Below are 20,377 nucleotides of genomic sequence, written 5' to 3'. Positions count from 1 at the left end.
CCTGGCCTCACCGCGATGCCAAAAACGGCCTAACAGCCCCGGTGCCTTCAGCCTCAGCCCCTGTACCCGTCCTCCGTATGGGCCAATCAGATGAGATTTATTTATAAGAGAGGGAAAACAGGTCATCCAGAGTGCTCTGAACTCTGCGGGGAAAATGAGAGGACTACAGTGGCGCATCTCACTACGCGAATGCCGCCATTTTAAGGCCAGCACAGCTGGATATCCAAAGTGCAACCTGTAGCGCAGATCATTCTATATTACCTCCATCAACAGGGTTCATGAGGGTTCATTTTTGGTTTCCATTTTTCCTTTCAATGTGCACCGGCCAATCAGGAAGTCTTCTGCATTGCCTTTAAATGTATGGTGACATTAGGCATTCTCACTTTGCCGTGTTGGTTTGGTGCAGCACATGTTCTGTGCTGCTGATGCATGGCAGAAGATGAGAAGCAGGTTCTTTCACAGAAAAGCATGTCCTTCCTGTTAGGCGCGTCCTCGTGTGTGATGCCGCTTGGCTGAGAACATGCAGCGCTTGGAAAGAGCGGTGCGGTGGGCCCGAGGAGAGCGGCTTAATCACGCTGGAGGAACAGAGACGAGCCCTCGAAACGTCAGCCGCTGAGCGCGTGCACCTCACGCCGGGAGCGGAGGCGATGGCGATGACATCAGCTCGCATAACGTCAGCGGCCCGGGAACCTTCCAGAATCTTCCTGACGTGTTCCGTGGCCTGATTCCCCGCTCAGCTGAGGGTCCACTTCCCCCCTCACTCAGCTGCTGGTGCGGAGGATACACTGTATCTACGGCACAGCTCTTACTGTGACACGTGCGCTCGTCATAAAGGGAGTTCTACAGGATTCTATACGGTTCTGCCAGTGGCCCCCTGTTCTCATTTCTGCTATTCAAACTAATTGTGGGATTTGACAATAAACACTTTGCACCTTTTTCACAGGAAAGCTTTGAAAATTGTCGGCTGTTCAGGTTTTCATAATGGCCGGGGTATAGGCCAAGATACTGGAACTTCAGAATGGGTGAAATCCAGGAACAAAATTTAATCAGATTAATTCAAATATCTATGCAATACCAAGAAAGCGAAATGTAAAACTAGAAGGAACTGGGTATTGCGCAGGTTGTATTTTACATGTTTTTACATGTCCTGGTTTTGCTCTGGATTTCGGAGGAACTCCAAGCTCCTGTCATCGCCTGCAGCGGCTGTGTTCTGCACCGCGTTTCCCATGTTAAAAAAAAAAAAAAAACAGAATCAATAACCCACCGTCACGTTGATGGCCGATTTCACGCTTGTCTCTCTCCCTCCTTTCTCGCCCACTCCGCCATAGACCGGGCGGTTTCCGTGTTGCCGTGCCGACGTCCTGTTCGTAGACCGGGCGGTTTCCGTGTTGCCGTGCCGACGTCCTGTTCCTAGACCGGGCGGTTTCCTTGTTGCCATGCCGACTACGTGTTTGTAGACCGGGCGGTTTCCGTGTTGCCATGCCGACTACGTGTTTGTAGACCGGGCGGTTTCCATGTTGCCGTGCCGACATCCTGTTCGTTGACCGGGCGGTTTCCTTGTTGCCGTGCCGACGTCGTGTTCGTAGACCGGGCGGTTTCCGTGTTGCCGTGCCGACGTCCTGTTCGTAGACCGGGCGGTTTCCTTGTTGCCGTGCCGACGTCCTGTTCGTTGACCGGGCGGTTTCCTTGTTGCCGTGCCGACGTCCTGTTCGTAGACCGGGCGGTTTCCGTGTTGCCGTGCCGACGTCGTGTTCGTAGACCGGGCGGTTTCCGTGTTGCCGTGCCGACGTCGTGTTCGTAGACCGGGCGGTTGCCGTGCCGACGTCGTGTTCGCGGCGTAGCCGATTAGCTTCGCCCACGCGGAGCTGTGCTGGGAGATAGGCGCGCGGGTCTCCCGCCGCGCTGCAGGCCGGTCAGCTTAAGCGGCTCCGCTGCTCGCCCGTTTACTTAGCGCGGTTTACACGCCCACGCAGCGTCCTGAGCCGCGCGTTACTGCGATTTTTGGAGCGATGAATAAATAGGAAACTTGGCTCACGCCCCTGTTGCGGCTTATGACTCAGGAAAATTCAGCATGAAACTCAAAAATAACCAGGGAACAGCGAGGACATTCTAGCTGGGTATACTAAGGGTTTATTTTACATTATGAGTTTATTTTTTTTAAGTATCATGATTTTATGGTTATTAACACTATCATATATCACTGTTTATAAGAATAACGTGGTATAATAATAATGTGTAATTGTCTATTTACAGATTTTTCCTTGACATGTTTTTTCACAGTGATTTTTTAATGGTAGTTTACAGCGGTACATTTTTACGGTAGTTTACAGTAGCGTGTTTTCTTTGTTTTACAGTAAGAAGCGGTTAGATGTAGACTGGGCAGGTGTGAAGGCACGCAGGTGAGGGGTTTATTCTTTCGTTGCAGGATGAACGAGGAACAGATCGCGACCGTCTGTCTGTCCGTCCTGAGAGCGCTGTCCTACCTCCACACTCAAGGGGTGATCCACCGAGACATCAAGAGTGACTCCATCCTCCTCACCAGCGATGGGCGGGTCTGTACACCTTACCGCGGGTTCCCACACCTGTTCACACCTGTTCACCTGCATTCAGTAACTCACTTGTTCACACCTGTTCACCTGCACTCACTAAATCACCTGTTCACCTGCCCTCACTAACTCACCTGTTTACCTGCACTCACGAACTCACCTGTTCACCTGAACTCGCTAACTCACCTGTTCACCTGCCCTCACTAACTCACCTGTTCACCTGCACTCACAAACTCACCTGTTCACCTGCCCTCACTAACTCACCTGTTCACCTGCACTCGCTAACTCACCTATTCACCTGCATGCGCTAAATCACCTGTTCATCTGCACTCACAAACTCACCTGTTCACCTGCACTCACAAACTCACCTGTTCACCTGCACTCACTAACTCACCTGTTCACCTGCACTCGCTAACTCACCTGTTCACCTGCAACCAGTACCTTGCAGCTGTTTTCCCACGGTCTGTTATTCTGTCAAGTACAGGAAAAATTTTCCTCCATAATGTATGAAATGGTGTTTCCGAAAGCCCCTCCCCTCGTTGTGTTAGTTTACTGAGGACTGTGGGGGATGGTGTTCATTCTGTGTTTCTGTGTGTAGTTCTGTCCCCCGCTGTGCTGACTGTGCTGTGAATGCTGTGCTTGTCATTACTGTGAAAAGCGTCCCGCGGCCTCAGGAGTCTTGCACAGCCACAGCAGCCGTAGCGCATGTTCTCTGTAAAACAGACCCCCCCTCCCACCCCTACACACACACACCCCCACCCCCACGCATCCCCCCCCACCACGGGCCCCCCCCACACGCCTGCGTTTGAGCTGCACCACAGTAGCCGTAGCGCATGTCCTCTCTAAAACAGACCCCTCGCCCCCCCCCCCCCACACACCCCCCCCCCCCCTCCCCATAACGGAACGGCACTTCAGCAGCCGTAGCGCTGAGCGCCGTGACTCATGGGATAGCAGTCGTGACTGAACGTGCCGCGTTCAGGCTGCGTTCAGGCGGCATTGAGCTCGCGCTCGTGTGACTGCTCTGTGATTTTATCATCAGAGGACAGACCCGCTGCTGCACACGCTCACTGCACACGCATTACCCCCAGCTGCTCCTCCAGCGCAGACGTGCAGTACAAATATACTCAACAAACCTTTTTTTACACTGCAGTACACATAATGGTATATTACTGTTCGTATTTTTTTAATTATACATCGGAATATTTGAAAGAGGCAATAGTTTAAATCTGTTCACATATTCTGTGTAGCGTTGCAGTATCTTGATGATATATTTTCAGTGTATTCCATCTCTGTGGGGGATGTTTTGGAGAGTGGTTCAGCGCTGGAGTTGTGAGTGAGTGCCTGCTCTGCGCCTGAGAGGCGAGACGGGACATTCGCTTGCCCTTAGTGAACCCGCTGCTCCTGGTGTGAGATTAGTGAACAGGGCCCACATACACACACTGCTCCTGGTGTGAGATTAGTGAACAGGGCCCACGTACACACACTGCTCCTGGTGTGAGATTAGTGAACAGGGCCCACATACACACACTGCTCCTGGTGTGAGATTAGTGAACAGGGCCCACGTACACACACTGCTCCTGGTGTGAGATTAGTGAACAGGGCCCACATACACACACTGCTCCTGGTGTGAGATTAGTGAACAGGGCCCACGTACACACACTGCTCCTGGTGTGAGATTAGTGAACAGGGCCCACATACACACACTGCTCCTGGTGTGAGATTAGTGAACAGGGCCCGCATACACACACTGCTCCTGGTGTGAGATTAGTGAACAGGGCCCACGTACACACACTGCTCCTGGTGTGAGATTAGTGAACAGGGCCCACGTACACACACTGCTCCTGGTGTGAGATTAGTGAACAGGGCCCACGTACACACACTGCTCCTGGTGTGAGATTAGTGAACAGGGCCCACATACACACACTGCTCCTGGTGTGAGATTAGTGAACAGGGCCCACTTACACACACTGCTCCTGGTGTGAGATTAGTGAACAGGGCCCACGTACACACACTGCTCCTGGTGTGAGATTAGTGAACAGGGCCCACGTACACACACTGCTCCTGGTGTGAGATTAGTGAACAGGGCCCACGTACACACACTGCTCTTGGTGTGAGATTAGTGAACAGGGCCCACATACACACACTGCTCCTGGTGTGAGATTAGTGAACAGGGCCCACATACACACACTGCAGCTGCAGGACTGTCCCGTAGTCAGTACAGCTGTTAGAACGCTCCCCGCCTGCCCGATTCAAGCGGCTCCACTGGCCCTTTGGGTCACGGCTCTGTTTTTCCCTTTTGGGTCACGGCTGTGTTTCTCCCCAACAGATAAAGCTGTCGGACTTCGGGTTCTGCGCCCAGGTCTCAAAGGAAGTGCCAAAGAGGAAGTCCCTGGTCGGCACTCCGTATTGGATGGCTCCCGAGGTCATTTCCAGGTTACCGTACGGCACTGAGGTGAGCTCTTACACACCCGGCACACACGCCATTTAAGACTCCTTTTAAAGCATGTATTCTGAATCACGCTTCTGACTTCACTGGGATTTTGCTACGGTTCATGGGACTTAACAACAGATGGTTGCAAGTTCAAATCCCCTCCACAGCAATTAGTTATACAGCCCAATTTCCCTGAGTGGTTTAACACGTGCTGTGCTGTTCGCAGGTGGATATCTGGTCTCTGGGGATCATGGTGATTGAGATGGTGGATGGAGAACCCCCCTATTTTAACGAGCCCCCCCTTCAAGCCATGAGGAGAATCCGGGACAACCTGCCCCCCAGGTTAAAAGAGCCCCACAAGGTGAGCCCGTGGTCACATGGTTTCATGTCTTCCATTGTTTTTATGTGTGGGTGTGCTGCAGGTGTCCTCCGTGCTGTGGGCCTTCCTGTGTAAAGGTTAAAGGTCAAAGGTCATGTGTGTTTTTGTTGCAGGTGTCGTCCGTGCTGAGGGCCTTCCTTTGTAAAGGTTAAAGGTCAAAGGTCATGTGTGTTTCTGTGGCAGGTGTCATCTGTGCTGCGGGCCTTCCTGTGTAAAGGTCAAAGGTTAAAGGTCATGTGTGTTTCTGTGGCAGGTTTCATCTGTGCTGCGGGCCTTCCTGTGTAAAGGTTAAAGGTCAAAGTTCATGAGTGTTTTTCTCACAGGTGTCGTCTGTGCTGTGGGACTTCCTGTGTAAAGGTTAAAGGTCAAAGGTCATGTGTGTTTCTGTCGCAGGTATCGTCCGTGCTGCGGGCCTTCCGGTGTAAAGGTTAAAGGTTAAAGGTCATGTGTGTTTCTGTGGCAGGTGTTGTCCGTGCTGAGGGCCTTCCTGTGTAAAGGTTAAAGGTCAAAGGTCATGTGTGTTTCTGTGGCAGGTGTCGTCCGTGCTGAGGGCCTTCCTGTGTAAAGGTTAAAGGTCAAAGGTCATGTGTGTTTCTGTGGCAGGTGTCGTCCGTGCTTAGGGCCTTCCTGTGTAAAGGTTAAAGGTCAAAGGTCATGTGTGTTTCTGTGGCAGGTGTCGTCCGTGCTGAGGGCCTTCCTGGACCTGATGCTGGTGAGGGAGCCGTCCCAGCGCGCTGCCGCTCCGGAGCTCCTGCAGCACCCCTTCCTCAAAATCTCCGGGCCCCCCTCCTGCATCGTACCCCTCATGCGGCACTACCGCCACCGCTGACCAGCAAGCAGGGCGGTGCCACCCTCACCGAAAAAAAATAAATTAAAAATCCCCCTCTCTGGGCACTGACACCTTTTACCGTAGCGTAGCTTAGGAAAAACACCTGTCCTGTTTCCAGAAATAAACGAGCAAATGAACGGAAGAATAATGGCCGACAGTACTGGACACCTGCAGGACTACCGGCTTCGCTGGGCAGGTAGCGGTGATGGGAGGGAAATCACCTGTGTGTGTGTGTGTGCGTGTGTGTGTGTGTGTATGTGTGTGTGTGTGTATGTGGTGTGTGTGTGTAGCTTGTGTGTATGTGTGTGCGTGTGCGTGTGTGTGTGTGTGTGTGTGTGTGTGTGTAGCTTGTGTGTGTGTGTGTGTGTGCGTGTGTGTGTGTGGGGGGGGGGGGTGTTTGGTGCAGTTCTTTCTTTATAGGCAGTCTGCTACCTACTCCTTGTGTACAGGGTGCATTAGTCATTGAATAGAGCTTTAAAGAAGGTGGTGAGATCGTCTGCTGGACAGCGAGAGAGATCCAGCCCTGTGATTGGCCATTCGGTCACTGGCCGTTACAGCTCAGACCCTGTGATTGGCCAGTGGAGTTCGTTCAGGGCCTATCAGAGGTGCTGAATTTAGTGGAAACCCCTGTGGGTAGTTTCGCTTCTTGAAAGAGGACTGGCTGTTATTTCTTTGGTTGTTAAAAAAAAAAAAACAGAACAAAAAAAAATTATAATCTTTAATCTTTTCACTTTTATCTTATAACACTAACAATGTAATGTATTTTAGATTAACTGTAATTTCCTGTACAGTTTTGATAATCAGTATTTTTGTTGTGATGTAACCATTGTGATATGGGCAGTGTTAAATATAATTATTAAGTATAATTATGAAAGTTTCCGCAAAGATCTTTCCTACTATTTATATCCATTTTTTGATTGAAAAGTGAAGAGATGCTAAATAAACCAACCCTTAACTGTTACCAAAAACAACTAGAATATATTTATTATCACACCGTGACATTTATAGACAGAATTTCCGGGCAATGGTGGGGAGGGGGGAAGGTTTGAGGCAGAATTTTATATACTGTTTAAAGTATTATTTATTTTTTGAATTGAAAATTATTTTTCAGTAGTGTAGTTTTTTTATTTTATTTTTTATCAGCAAAATATCAGCAGACGGTGATGTCAGGATTATGTCACAAGAGCAATATCCCTATGTTATTAAGTCATTTGCTTAATTTAGAATCAATAGTATCAAAGACTTTGGGGAAAAAAAGCTTGTGATTCACTGTGGGCCAATGATTAGAAGTTCAGTGAGACCCAATCATTCCCCTTACTGTGTGTAAATGAGCAGTTAATGCCAATGTCATCAATTACATTTAGCAATACTTAAATAAATACGTTTTAGAAAAAAAAATGGAGATCACGTTTCTATATACGGTCCGTTCATTCATTAAACCATTTTAAACCTACCGTAGACTTTATATTTATGTAACCAAAATGATTACTTGTCGGATCTTAATTCTAACCAATCACGTACTGTTAGGCAAATCCCACCCCCCACCCCCAGGTTTGGTATAATCTGAACTCATCATTCAGTGTGTTTTTGTAAATATGAACCACGTTAACGTTTGCTGCTGTTTAAAACATTGATGAATGTTCAAACTTGAATGACTAATACTTATCCGTGGTGTTGCTTGTAGAGTGAAACATGCATGTTTGTTATAAATTAAGCTGGTTTTAAATTAAATAACAAAAAACACAGAAAGCTGTAGTATGTCTATTTTGTCTGCTCTAGTATAAATGTCCCCTTTCAAAAAAAAATTCAATGAAATAAATCATTAATATTATGTTTTCAGAGAAAATTCACACGTCAACATTTCCACAAAAGCAGCTGTAACTGGTGCTGCTTCTTAGTCACCAACCTTTTCCCGAAAGCATTACAGATCATCCTGTACGAATGAATGACGGCCATGTTTCTGGATCTTTCCGCATGGTAGAGTCAGGGCTTCAGCTGATCTGTGCTGAAAGTCCAGTGAACATTTTTAATTCACTTTAAAATTCAGGTTTCCGTCGGATTTTAGCAGCCACTCTCTTGAAAAAAAAAAAAAACAGTGACTCTTGCAGCTTGGAATAAAAGTATATTAATAGGCTATTATGGCATTTCACACAGTCCATATGCTTAGGATCTGTGTGAGGATGATTTTAAAGCTTACAGTTTATGCACATTTGAACGAAAAACATCAACATGAAAGGTTCGGCGACAAGGTCCCGGTCCATTTCCAGTTTGGAAACTGGACGCTGTCGTTGCTCCATCATTGTTAATTTAGTCTGTGGCCATTCAGACCCTCTTCTGTGTGATAATTAAAGCCAATCCTTTGCATATCAAAGGCACCATTTACTCTGAGGCTTCACTTTAAAAGAAAAATAAAGAAAATGGCACCGGGCCAGACAGAAGGCTCAGCCCCAAACAATACAGCAGCAGCCATTTTAACGTGTTGGTTGGACCGAAGGACAAAATGTGAAGAACATAAAGCACATAATCCATGTTCCATTGTAGAGGTGCGATCTCCAGGAATTAATCTTGGGCAGGGCCCTTCAAAGTTCTGACATGCAAAACCTTCGAACGGAGGAAATGGTCGAATGGGGGCGGTGAATTATGCTTTTTAATAAAGTATTAGTATGAGAAATTTAGCAAAACCATACAGAATGGCCAAATAAACTGGAATAACAAATGTGAAAATATCAGCCTAATAAACTCTCTGGGGCCCATTCAATTTTTAGGCCTACATATCAAAATAATTATCTTATGAGGAAGAGCCATCCACAAATTAAACATTACAAGCGCGAGATCTGCTCTCTATACTTTGCCCTTACCTTATCTGCATTTACACTGTCAATTTCATTTATTGAAACGTTTCGTTTTTTCAAACCCTCAAACTTACTGTTAATCACGCATCAAGCACTACGCCTACGCTACTGCCGTAAAGACGCCCTAAGCAGTCTCGCGCATGTGCGCGCGCGTTATCTTCACCTGGTTTAAACCGTCTCAAGAAGTCCACAGCGGATTTTACCATACTGAATATTGACTCGCATAAGTTTTACATTCAGAAATACTGTCGCAACAACCCACTTGAAGATTATAATTAATTCAACGTTGAGGCAACATGTCGAGTTAAGGTTAGTTTGTTTACTTTTTCCACGTTACAATTTTGTCTGATTTGTGTAACGTCGGTTTGGGCCTTCTCACGGGAGAGAAGATGGAGGCTATCTAGCCTCGTCAATTTAGCCTACCTTAGACGCTTTGCTTTGTCGACACGGGAGAAGTAGAGGAGGATAAGAAACGGGGGGTATGTACTGGACACAACTGGAATCAGGAAGCAGTTAAACTGTGTTTGTTGTATCAGGTGATACAATTCCATTACGAGCTGGCCAAGAGTGAAGTCAAGTGAGACGGGGGTAGCCTACACACTAGCGGTGGTGTTCAGTAGAATTGGTAGCGAAGGACATTATTTCCATTACGGGATGATCTGACGATTGGTATTTATAAATGATATACTTGATGTTCGGTCAAGTTGCCAACAGCATTGTTTATGTCCTGCGTTGTTCCATCTGGAGTATTTGCTAAGACAATGACAGATGTGAGTTTCGGCCGTTCAGTGAGTGTTGAATGCCAGGCGTTGTTTAGAAAAAAGGTCAATTCAGCCTTAACGTTAGTTCTTGATAAGTGCCTCTCTGTCTGTCCAATTTTTTCTCAAAATCGAGAGGCGTGTTTGGGTGACCTGAAATCGTGCACTCGTTTATTTTCAATTAGACTTTTTTTCATTCTTACAGGGACTGGGGGCGCGAGACAAATGGTCAGATCAATACCCATCTCCGCCATTCCCTCCGGAAACCGGTCATAATTCAGGTATCGATTTCTCCCGAGTTCAGGTCATATTGATTGCTGCGTTCGGTGTTTCTCGCCTCTGGTTTTGTCGCAGACGGAGTTGAAAATACTTAAGTTTAAACAACAGCAGACCGATTCATTTCTGAAATGACAAATTGGATTTGTTTTGAGTGATAGGCGATTCTTCATTTCATAATAGCGTAGTTGACCATGACAAACATTCTGTTTCTAAATATTTCCATTCTAAGATGGAAACACTACTAGAATTAAATTAGGATATATGAAGAGTAACTGTGGTATGAGGTATACAGTTTCATGAATTTTGAAATGAGAGTTAAATCACGTAAAATAAAGTAAACTTACATATCCAGAGATCTACAGCCAGGAAAGTGTTGAATGATTTATTTTCATAAACAGAATTCCACACAATTAAATTTTCATTATTTTACTGTTTTTCCTTATGCATAGTAATTCTTAAAATATTGTACTTCCAAAGTAAAACTCTTATGTTTTAAAATTGGACACTGATGTACTTTTCCCTTAAAGCAATAGATTAAGACATACTTGTGGCCTTAAACTCTCAGAATCCTTTGTATGCATACATTTAAATTTTCCCTTATTTTCATAGATTTATTTAGACATTTTACAGATTTATACATTCAAATGAAAATATGAGCCATTTTTAATGGTAATTTTTAAAGAGCGAGATGTGTAGAAAGGTAGCAGGCTGTCGGACATACAGACATGTGGGGCACAGGTGAGACACAGGTGGGGCACAGGTGAGACACACAGGTGACTGCGCTGCGATGCATCCAGGCTTCAGCACTGAGCTCTCGCACACCACACAACACTGTTCACTTCCACCCACCACACAACACACAACACTGTCCACTTCCATCCACCACACAACACTGTCCACTTCCACCCACCACACAACACTGTCCACTTCCACCCACCACACAACACTGTCCACTTCCACCCACCACACAGCACTGTCCACTTCCACCCACCACACAACACTGTCCACTTCCACCCACCACACAGCACTGTCCACTTCCACCCACCACACAACACTGTCCACTTCCACCCACCACACAACACTGTCCACTTCCACCCACAAACACGGCATTTCAGAACAGGGACGCTCCAGCAAGCTCACAGCATAGGCTCTGCATCGGCTGTTTTTCTCTTTGCAGCTCATTTTACAGATAAATAAACAAAGATAATTAATAAAACACCTCCAAAAGGAAAACTGCAGGCTTGGGGAAATAAGAGAGCAAGAAACGGTGTGGTGTGCCACTGCCTAGGAAGCTTCGGAAGGGATTTGGGAATGTTTCAGTGATTTGGAATATAAAGGGGTTTTGGAAATGTAAGAGTGATAGGGAGTGCGAAATGGATTTGGGAATGTAAAAGGGATTTGGGAATGTCAAAGGGATTTGAGAATGTAAAAGAGACTTGGTAATGTAAAAGGGATTTGGGAATGTAAAGTGATTTGGGAATGTACTGTAGGAGTGTTTGGGAATGTAAAAGGGATTTGGGAATGTCAAAGGCATTTGGGAATGTCAAAGGGATTTGGGAATGTAAAGTGATTTGGGAATGTACTGTAGGAGTGTTTGGGAATGTAAAAGGGATTTGGGAATGTAAAAGGGTTTGCGACTGTAGGAAGGGATTAGCAAGATTGTCGGGTACTTATAAGCTATGGAAGGGTTAAGGGCTGTTAGGGGGTGGGTGGGTGACTGTGTGAGAATCTGGCTTGTGTCGCAGCTGGGGTTGGGCACGGGCACGCGGCCGGGCGAGCCGCTCTCTCCCTCTCTCACATGTTCTTGTAGAGCGAGCGGTCCCGGGGCAGCTGCGGCTGCTGCGCGGTCATTTTGAGGTGCACGTGGTAGACGGAGAGTGTGATGACGATGATCAGGCCCAGGATGACGCCCAGGATCAGGGGCAGGGTCTCCTCCAGCTGCTCCCTCTGGTCCGTGATGCACTTATAGGCTGAAGAGAGAGAGGGGGCGGGGGGGACCCCATTACTAACACCCTGAATTTCACACCCCATTCCATATACCCCAAAAGTCACACCCGGTCAATGCCTCCCTATTCCAGACTCTGCATTAGTGCTGAGGATCAGTTCTGTATTTCTGTGCCCGTTCTGGTAACCAGGAGGAATGATGACAGCTCAGAAGTGACACCCGATTTGCTCTTTGCTGGCACTGCAGACCTTTGGCCAGCAGGTGGCAGTGTGCAGTTCGGCGTGTGTACAGTATGAGAGGTTTCCCTGTGGTCTGTGGTCTACAGTAACGTTTACTGTAAGGTCCGCAGCAAAAGCCAGCGCCGCTTTAGCGCTAACATGTAGCACAGACATTTAATTCTTAATTTTCACTTAACAGCTTTTTGGCATGATACTTTTGCTCATTTCTTTTGGGTTTCATGGATGAGCAGGAGAAAGAGAGGATGAGCAGGAGAAAGAGAGGGTGACTAACACACACAATACTAACACACTCGACATTAACAGACACAACTCTAAGACACAGAGTACTAACACACACAGTACTAACACATACAACACTAACACACAAGACATTAACACACAACATTAACACACACAGTACTAACACACACACACAACATTAACACACACAGTACTAACACACACACAACATTAACACACACAGTACTAACACACACACACAACATTAACACACACAGTACTAACACACACACACAACATTAACACACACAGTATTAACAAGCACACTTGGCTCCATGTTGCAGAAACACATGTTCTGCTGGCTGTGTGTCAGTAGTGGAGAGAGATGGTTCGGATGGGTGAGGAGGAGAAAAGCCTTTGCTCTGTGGAGTCAGGTGTCCCATTATAAACCAGCTCATTGGTCAGATGTATTGGGCCCTTTGCTGAAGGAGAGGCAGGCAAAGCCATGCAGATATGTAACATGGATAAGGAGTAATATTTATGACCTCATGAATATTAAAAAGGGGAAGGTTCTGGTCATTTGGGAAGCGTCTGGCTTATGCGTTTCTCTAGATGCAGTATGTCTTTAATTCTGAGCAGCTAAATCTCTTAATGGTTAATCAAGACTGTTGGAGTTCCTGTGAAACCAGCTTAACTTTACCCAGCATATCCAGGGAAACCATCAAGAATTAACCCGGCATATCCAGGGAAACCATCAAGAATTAACCCAGCATATCCAGGGAAACCATCAAGAATTAACCCAGCATATCCAGGGAAACCATCAAGAATTAACCCAGCATATTCAGAGAAACCATCAAGAATTTACCCAGCAAAACTAAGGAAACCATACAGATTTCATCCAGCATATCTGGAGAAACTATCAAGAATATGTCCGGGAGAACCACGGCAACCATCGAGAATTTCCCCAGCCTATCCATGGAAACGGCGCTGATGTTAGCCGAGGCAAAGCCAGTGAAAGCACGCAGGTTTTATCCAATGGGAAAGCAGTCGGCTCGTTTCCCCCGGAGACATGGGCCGCTTGCCCGTAAACATTAGGACATCTGAGCGGCAGTCTGCGTTCTTCACAGTACAACAGTTACCCCCCCCCAAACCCACCCCCTTACCCCCCACCACTACCACCCCCTCCCCGCCCCCCACCCCCCACCACTCCCACCCCCTTTCCCAACCCCCCTAAAAGGAGTGGCAGTCAGCACCGATGGGGATAAGCTCAACAAACACACTTCACCATTGCTTTGCATAACCATGGTAAATTTTTAAATAAAAATTTTTAAATAAATAAAAAAGTTAAAAAAAAAAAAAAAAAGCCGTTTTAGTGATGGTTTGATCGCTTTCCACTGTGTACGAGCATATGTTTTGCACATTGTGTGTGCGCGTGTGTGTGCACGTTTATCTGCAAGTGCAAGCGTGTGTGTGTGAGAACGTGCTGCGGTGTGTAAGTGCAAGCGTGTGTGTGTGTGCGTGCACGTGCTAAGAGTGTGTGTGTGTGTGTGTGTCTGTGTGCGCGTATACGCTTGTGCGCATGCTCGCACGTACAGTGCACCAGGGCTGTATAAGGTAATGGAACACGCTGATGTGTATGTTTAATGGGCGTGCCCTGATGATGTCACTGCCAGGTCACGGCCAATGGCGGCCTCGCTACAGTCGGGCGGGTTAACTAGCCAATGGGAGACTCTGCGCATTGCGGATATCTGCTGGGTTTAAACACTCCCTCTGCACCATCTCACAAGCCATTCTAAAAAACCCATTTCACATTAATTGTTACTGGTACTGATTGTTGTTGTCATGGAGACAAAAAAAAAATTACCCAGCGCACCGTGGTGGTCAAATTTTTATGAAGAAATTCCTGACGTGACGCTTACCTGCAGCTAATTACTGGCTGCTCACTGCCAAACACTCATAAAAATGAAATGGTCAAATAGAATTTAATTTGTGGGGGGGGGGGGGGGGGGGGGTGGAAAGAAAAATCAGATTTGCACTGAAAACAGATTTCTCACTGTGGCCTTGGATCAGAAGTAATATGTGGTGGAAATTTTGTTCTTTTTCCAGTTTAAGGATTATATATTTTTAAAAACATATTTTTGTATTAAATTGCAGCTGTGTGGAGTTCTGTGTATTAATTAGCAGAATTGAGAACTCTCTCGCGTGCTGAAACTGACGCTCACACCTGGGCAGACTCTTTCGCTCAACTTACGTGTTTGCAGAGAGAACTCAGTCCTCCATTACACGCCGGATATTCAAAATGAACCTCACATATTTTTACAGACAAAAGTTATACTGACATTGTGTTCCTCTGTCTGTTTAGTATATTTGGTAGAGACATGCTCTGTTTGGCAAATATAATACATGAAACCTTGTTGCCATAGAGATGTTGGGTGATCTAGGCTGTGGTTGCATCATTCTGTATGAGTGTCAGTAAAAAAAAAAAAAAGCACATCAGCTTAAACTGTCTCATTTTTAGAAAAAAAAAATACAGATTCATTATTTATTTTCTGAGTTCACTGCTGAAGCAGTATTTAATTTATATTTTTTGTCTCTATGTGTTTGCAGTTAACAGTGCCTTAAACAATGCTTGTCACCATTGCGAGCGCTACCACTACTGCTACGGCTAATGCTGATAGTCTTGTATTAGTAATGACCGTGAGAGAACAGACTCTGAAAATGAGGCCAACTTGCATCGGCTTCCCTACAGTTCCCCCAGTTAGAAACTGAAATGTTAGAAACTGTCAAAACCAGAAACAGCAACTCTACACAGTTACAGGATGAGCAAAGGCTTCATTAGCTGCCGATTGCTGATGCAGCGCTGAGTTTGTTCCCTTTTTGTGGAGTTGGTTAACGGACCAACTGCGTCTCTCAGGCCCTGCGTGACCAGTGGCCTGCTGTACTGGTGTAATCAGGATGGATGGATCATGATGGATGAAAGTGTGGGTGTACAGTGTGGGCCCCCCGGGACAACGGGAGTCCAGGTTAGAGAGCACAGGTGTGCTGTGAGGGGGTTTGAGGTGCTATGCTGTACCTGGGCTAAAGGTGTACGAGGGTATGTGTGGTGCACTGTGCTGTATCTGGGTGTGTGTGTGTGTGTGTGTGTGGTGCTCTGTGCTGTATCTGGGTGTGTGTGTGTGTGGTGCACTGTGCTGTATCTGGGTGTGTGTGTGTGTGTGGTGCTCTGTGCTGTATCTGGGTGTGTGTGTGTGTGGTGCACTGTGCTGTATCTGGGTGTGTGTGTGTGTGTGGTGCTCTGTGCTGTATCTGGGTGTGTGTGTGTGTGTGGTGCTCTGTGCTGTATCTGGGTGTGTGTGTGTGTGGTGCTCTGTGCTGTATCTGGGTGTGTGTGTGTGTGGTGCTCTGTGCTGTATCTGGGTGGGTGTGTGTGTGTGTGTGTGTGTGTGTGTGTGTGTGTGTGTGTGTGTGTGGTGCTCTCTGCTGTATCTGGGTGTGTGTGTGTGTGGTGCTCTGTGCTGTATCTGGGTGGGTGTGTGTGTGTGTGTGTGTGTGGTGCTCTGTGCTGTATCTGGGTGTGTGTGTGTGTGTGTGTGTGGTGCTCTCTGCTGTATCTGGGCAGGTGTGAGGTGTTCTGTGCTGTATTTGGGTGTGTGTGTGTGTGTGTGGTGCTCTGTGCTGGGGGCCTACCTGGGCCGAAGGTGAAGTCACTCTGGATGTCGAAGGGCTGTATCCGGATGTCGGACATGGAGACGCTCACCCCTTTCTGGTGGTCGGTGGAGATGAGCGTGAGGCTCTGCACTGCTAGGCACTCAAAGGAGCGCCCGGCCGGGGTCACCAGCGCCGAGAGACGGTGTGTGGTGGCAGTGTGCTTCCCCGCTAAAAACACACGCAGACAGGCGCACACGCACATATAAGGACTTTTTATCACAGTTATGCATCTTTTTCTTATTTTTCTTTGAGGGGGTGTTGTATCATTGTCCTTTTACAGACCCCATCCCAAAGTTTTACTCCCAGCAGACAGAGTGCTAAATGAGTAAACGCGCGAGCACCATGTCACTGTACCGGCCGCAAAATCTCATACGCGTCCTGAAACAAGCGCGCATTCTACGCTGATAATTATGACGAACCGTAAAAAAAATGAGTATACGTTTGTTCGTCAGTAATTTAACAGAAAGGCACGCGGTGCGACGCTGATGCGTGATGGAACGTGTAGCGACGTTTCTGAGCCATTTCGTACTTCAGGTAGGGCATGAAATAACCAACGTTTAATTGGATTTTAATTACACACTCCCATCCACTTTAAAAGTGTATTGCTTGACCTCGAGTAATGCGAATTAATTATGACTAGCCTTCGTGTTTCTGTTTGGTTTTCAGCGATGGAGTGTCTATTTCAATAGCTCTCGTCGTCCTCGTGGATTGCAATTAGTGCTTCCGTCATCCTGCAGTTTCTGCTCTCGGAAATAAAACCGTAATTATTTAATCATACGCGACACCAGTGTGTAGGCCTACACAGCCATTGAACAAATTGCTGCTTAATTCATTTAGCTATCTGTTGTCACTAAAATGTTTTTAATTGATGTTATAAAAATAACGTATGTTAGTAATTCTGATTCGGTGTATACGAACGTAAGTATAAGGAAAGTTCTAATACGTATCGCGCCTGAGATTTGTTTAAAAATCAAAGTGAAAATAAACTACAATAATTAATGTTTAACTGTGTTTCTCGATGAATATCCTTACTTGCTTAGTATCAAGCGCATTAATTACTGCTAAATAATAATTATTATTATTATCATAATAATAATTAAGATGTGACATATATAGCCTATGGCACTGAATCAGGCATATATATATATATATGTGTGTGTGTGTGTGTGTGTGTGTGTATTTCTATATATTACTGAATTACTCGTCTAAGAAGCACAATCTTGAATAATAACAAAATTATGCTAATAATGACAAAAATGTGTTGCTCTTCGACTCGGTTATTTCTTGCACAAGTCAGCAGTATTTTGTTGATGCGTGATGTATTTTTTGTAGTATTTTACAGAATACTTACGGTTGTATGCATTGATGAAGTGTGTCGCTTCAGAGGTGTCATAAACCAGCTGAACCTTGCTGATCTTCCATATTTCCTTTCCTTTTGACACTTCCTGAAAATAATGACACGAATTGAGTAAAATTTTAAATGATTTTAAAATGTGCTTTCTACTGCTTGTACTTAAAAAAAATCAGTTCAGGCACTTGTGTGGGCGCTTGAGTCCCCTAAATTAAATTTAGACGGCCCCACACTAGAACACATTTCCAGATTGGTTCGGTGGAGCGGTCGCTTTTTAATCCAGTTATTCGCTTTATCTACGGCGCATTACGGTCTCCCCCCACCTTAATGAAGAAGATGCGAAACGTGTAGGCGTCGTTTATCCATGATATCTGAAGCTCCGCTTCCGTGTTCCCGCATCTCCCCTCTATCTCTGCGCCACGGGGCAGCGCGAGCGAAGCTTGCTCCGTAATCAGCTTATGCCAGAGAAACACAGAAAAATAAATATTTGATCTTTATTCACTCTTAAGTATGCTTAATGTACAAGTACCCCTGATATTCGAAACCATGTAGCGATTCCCCATTGTTCTTTAGGACAGATCTCGCGGCCACATTAAATTTTCAACACCAGTATTTTCTCGTAAGTTTCGTCGCGTGTCTTGTCTCCTAGTTCCCAAATCCCATTTTATTTTTTGACTATACGATGTTGCATTTGATACAAGTTGCATGAGTGAAAATACCATGCTATCGTCATACTGGGCTCATTTTTGTAGATCGTGCGTTATATCTCGAAATATAAACTGTTTAAAACTGTTTTTAAACTGCTACAGAGAATTGTACTTCTTGAGTCTACTTGGCAACGACTATTAACGTATAATAAGGAAACATTAAAATGGTAATTATTTATGTAGAAGGCAGTTCTCACTGATGGTACAACATTGACAGCATAGAAACCCTAAGCACAGAAGGGAAAATAAAGGAATCCAGGCGCTTACATCGATACCATTGAGTGCCAGGACGTCGTATGGAACCACGAATCTGACCGCAAACTCAGCCATTAAGCAAGTGGTTCCGTTTTCCCGCACCACGAATATGTCTTTGTCCGGGTTCGTAGACAACCCTGAGAGATTTTCAACTTCTTGTTCCGCCAGTATGCGAGACAGACATGCTGTGGGAGGAACGTAAAGTTTATGTGACGAAGTAATAATCTTTTTTTTTTTTTTCAAAAATGTTTTTAAAATACTCTAAAGTTGTAGAAATTAAAGGGCAAAGATAACATGGTAGTTCTAGTGATATTACTACAACTAGTATTACCACTACTTAGAGTTGTAGTCGTAAAATAATATATAGCCTATATATAATTTTAGTTTAGCCGGCTATTTTACCTCATGAATTCTTAATACTTCACTAAGCCGAGATTGTACTGGGGAAATGCCTCTACAGTGTAGAGATCACGAATCGTGCCTAGTTTGATAAAGACGTTACGTGCAAGAAGCCACTCTTAGGCTGCGCCAGCATAACAGCGTGGAACCAAAACGTGTCACTTACGGAAAAGAACTAATATGAACAGCTGTAATCCGGTGCTGTCCAAGGTCCTGAATCCGATGCCCTCCATAATTCAGTCGTTCGGCTTCCAGAGATCTGAAGTTGGCGTCTTTTGGAATAAAAAAACCCCCCTCCACTAGAGACAGACAGCTGTGGTTTCCGCTCAGTGTCGAATGGTCACGCTCACAACATTGCGTATGCAGCAACTGTACAGGTATGCGCGAGGTAGTATCCAGCCCACGTTCGCGGCGTTTTTAGTCGTGTTTGTCGATACCGTCAGGAAGCGCCCAGGTCCGTTTCCCTATTAAAATGGGAAGAAATTATTTAGGAACGCATTCGAACCAGGGAGCTGACGCTTTCCCCTGCACGTGCCCACGGAAAGGACGACCGATAAGGGACTGCGGCGTGGCTCAAGGTAAATAACTCAGGCGGGGGGGAAGTTCTCAAGTTGTTCGCTTGATGATCACCGGCACTCTAGTCCCGCAATGCTGTTATTTTCGTGCCTGCCATTGCAGCCGAGACGACTGTAAACCCTCGTTACCCTCCGCTTCTGGGCAAGGTTGCAGCTGTTGGTGCGCGTGGATGTGCTGCCGACGCGGCGCCGTAATGCGTGAGCTCAGCCGTGGGAAGCCAAAGCTGCGACCACAGCGATCAAGCGCGAGCTGTCACTTCCAACGGCACACTTTCAGTTATGCTGCGTTAGTGCTCTGCCATCGTTCTCTCATCACCGTGGTCTGAACTGAAGGGATTTTTAGAATATCAAATACATACACATATGCCCCCAGCCTCCGAAAACAGTATCAAACGTTGTTTCGAAATTAACCTGAAATGTGTCAATGAAAAAAAAAAAAAAAACCCCAGAAAATAATCACGCACGGTGCCCTTGTTCTGAACACAAAATTTGGGCATTACTGAACAGAGCGCGAGCTCATTTATATTTTGTTACACAAGTCTAGAAAAGCAGCGGACATGATGCGGTATTTCTGTGACTTAACTTTGCTCACTCAGTCAGTCACGTGTCAGCACTTTGAGAGTGGCATACCCCAGTGCCTGTGACGTCCCAGTGTCTCCGCATTCGAAATATTTAAGATACGTCACGCATCCACCCACATAGTGCTCGCTTAAAAAAGATCTAAAGGTTATAACTAGCGGTTTACTCAATTTTATTTCTTAATTGTAGATCTAAAACAGACAAAATTGTATGGATAGTCAAAAGGCAGCGTTGCATGCTTTAAATCTTTCATACAGCTTTTCATACGGGTTAAGCTCCCAGTCTTGGGATGAACGAAAAGCACATAAAATGTATTTCTGTCAAAC

The 20,377-nt window shown here is 45.9% G+C and overlaps 2 protein-coding genes and 1 long non-coding RNA gene across 7 annotated transcripts in view; 2 read left to right on the top strand and 1 right to left on the bottom strand.

Moving 5' to 3' along the window:
• pak5 (p21 protein (Cdc42/Rac)-activated kinase 5) overlaps window positions 1-7,934 on the top strand; it is a 56,584-nt gene extending 48,650 nt beyond the window's left edge. For 4 of the 5 annotated variants that reach the window (XM_035423896.1, XM_035423897.1, XM_035423893.1 and 1 more), the window contains 4 exons: window positions 2,426-2,552; window positions 4,873-4,998; window positions 5,204-5,338; window positions 6,030-7,934. In XM_035423896.1, coding sequence (XP_035279787.1) covers window positions 2,426-2,552; window positions 4,873-4,998; window positions 5,204-5,338; window positions 6,030-6,185 — 544 coding nt within the window. In that variant the 3' untranslated portion in view covers window positions 6,186-7,934. The other variant, XM_035423895.1, reaches the window with a different exon arrangement.
• Window positions 7,935-8,353: 419 nt separating this feature from the next.
• LOC118230607 lies at window positions 8,354-10,439 on the top strand. Its single transcript, XR_004765888.1, has 2 exons — window positions 8,354-9,346; window positions 10,001-10,439. It is a non-coding gene; the product is annotated as an uncharacterized LOC118230607 (long non-coding RNA).
• Window positions 10,440-10,442: 3 nt separating this feature from the next.
• On the bottom strand, window positions 10,443-20,088 carry lamp5 (lysosomal associated membrane protein family member 5). Its single transcript, XM_035423756.1, has 6 exons — window positions 19,064-20,088; window positions 18,511-18,683; window positions 17,860-17,991; window positions 17,537-17,630; window positions 16,165-16,353; window positions 10,443-12,044 (listed from the first exon to the last, which is right to left on the bottom strand). The coding sequence occupies exons 1-6, from the start codon at window positions 19,128-19,130 to the stop codon at window positions 11,869-11,871; spliced, it is 831 nt and encodes a 276-aa protein (XP_035279647.1). The 5' UTR covers window positions 19,131-20,088; the 3' UTR covers window positions 10,443-11,868.
• Window positions 20,089-20,377: the final 289 nt, after the last annotated feature.

This window comes from Anguilla anguilla, chromosome 6 (genome assembly GCF_013347855.1).
Source record: "Anguilla anguilla isolate fAngAng1 chromosome 6, fAngAng1.pri, whole genome shotgun sequence".
NCBI lineage: Eukaryota > Metazoa > Chordata > Actinopteri > Anguilliformes > Anguillidae > Anguilla > Anguilla anguilla.
Note: the sequence above shows the minus strand (reverse complement) of the source record. Positions and strands in the feature narration are given on the sequence as shown.

Excerpts from the sequence above, each read along its gene's own strand:
- lamp5 (XM_035423756.1), bottom strand. The coding sequence starts at position 19,130 with ATGGAGGGCATCGGATTCAGGACCTTGGACAGCACCGGATTACAGCTG. Across the intron at positions 17,631-17,859 it reads TTCGCATCTTCTTCATTAAG|GAAGTGTCAAAAGGAAAGGA; the intron begins GTGGGGGGAGAC and ends CATTATTTTCAG. Across the intron at positions 12,045-16,164 it reads TGACTTCACCTTCGGCCCAG|CCTATAAGTGCATCACGGAC; the intron begins GTAGGCCCCCAG and ends CTCTCTCTTCAG.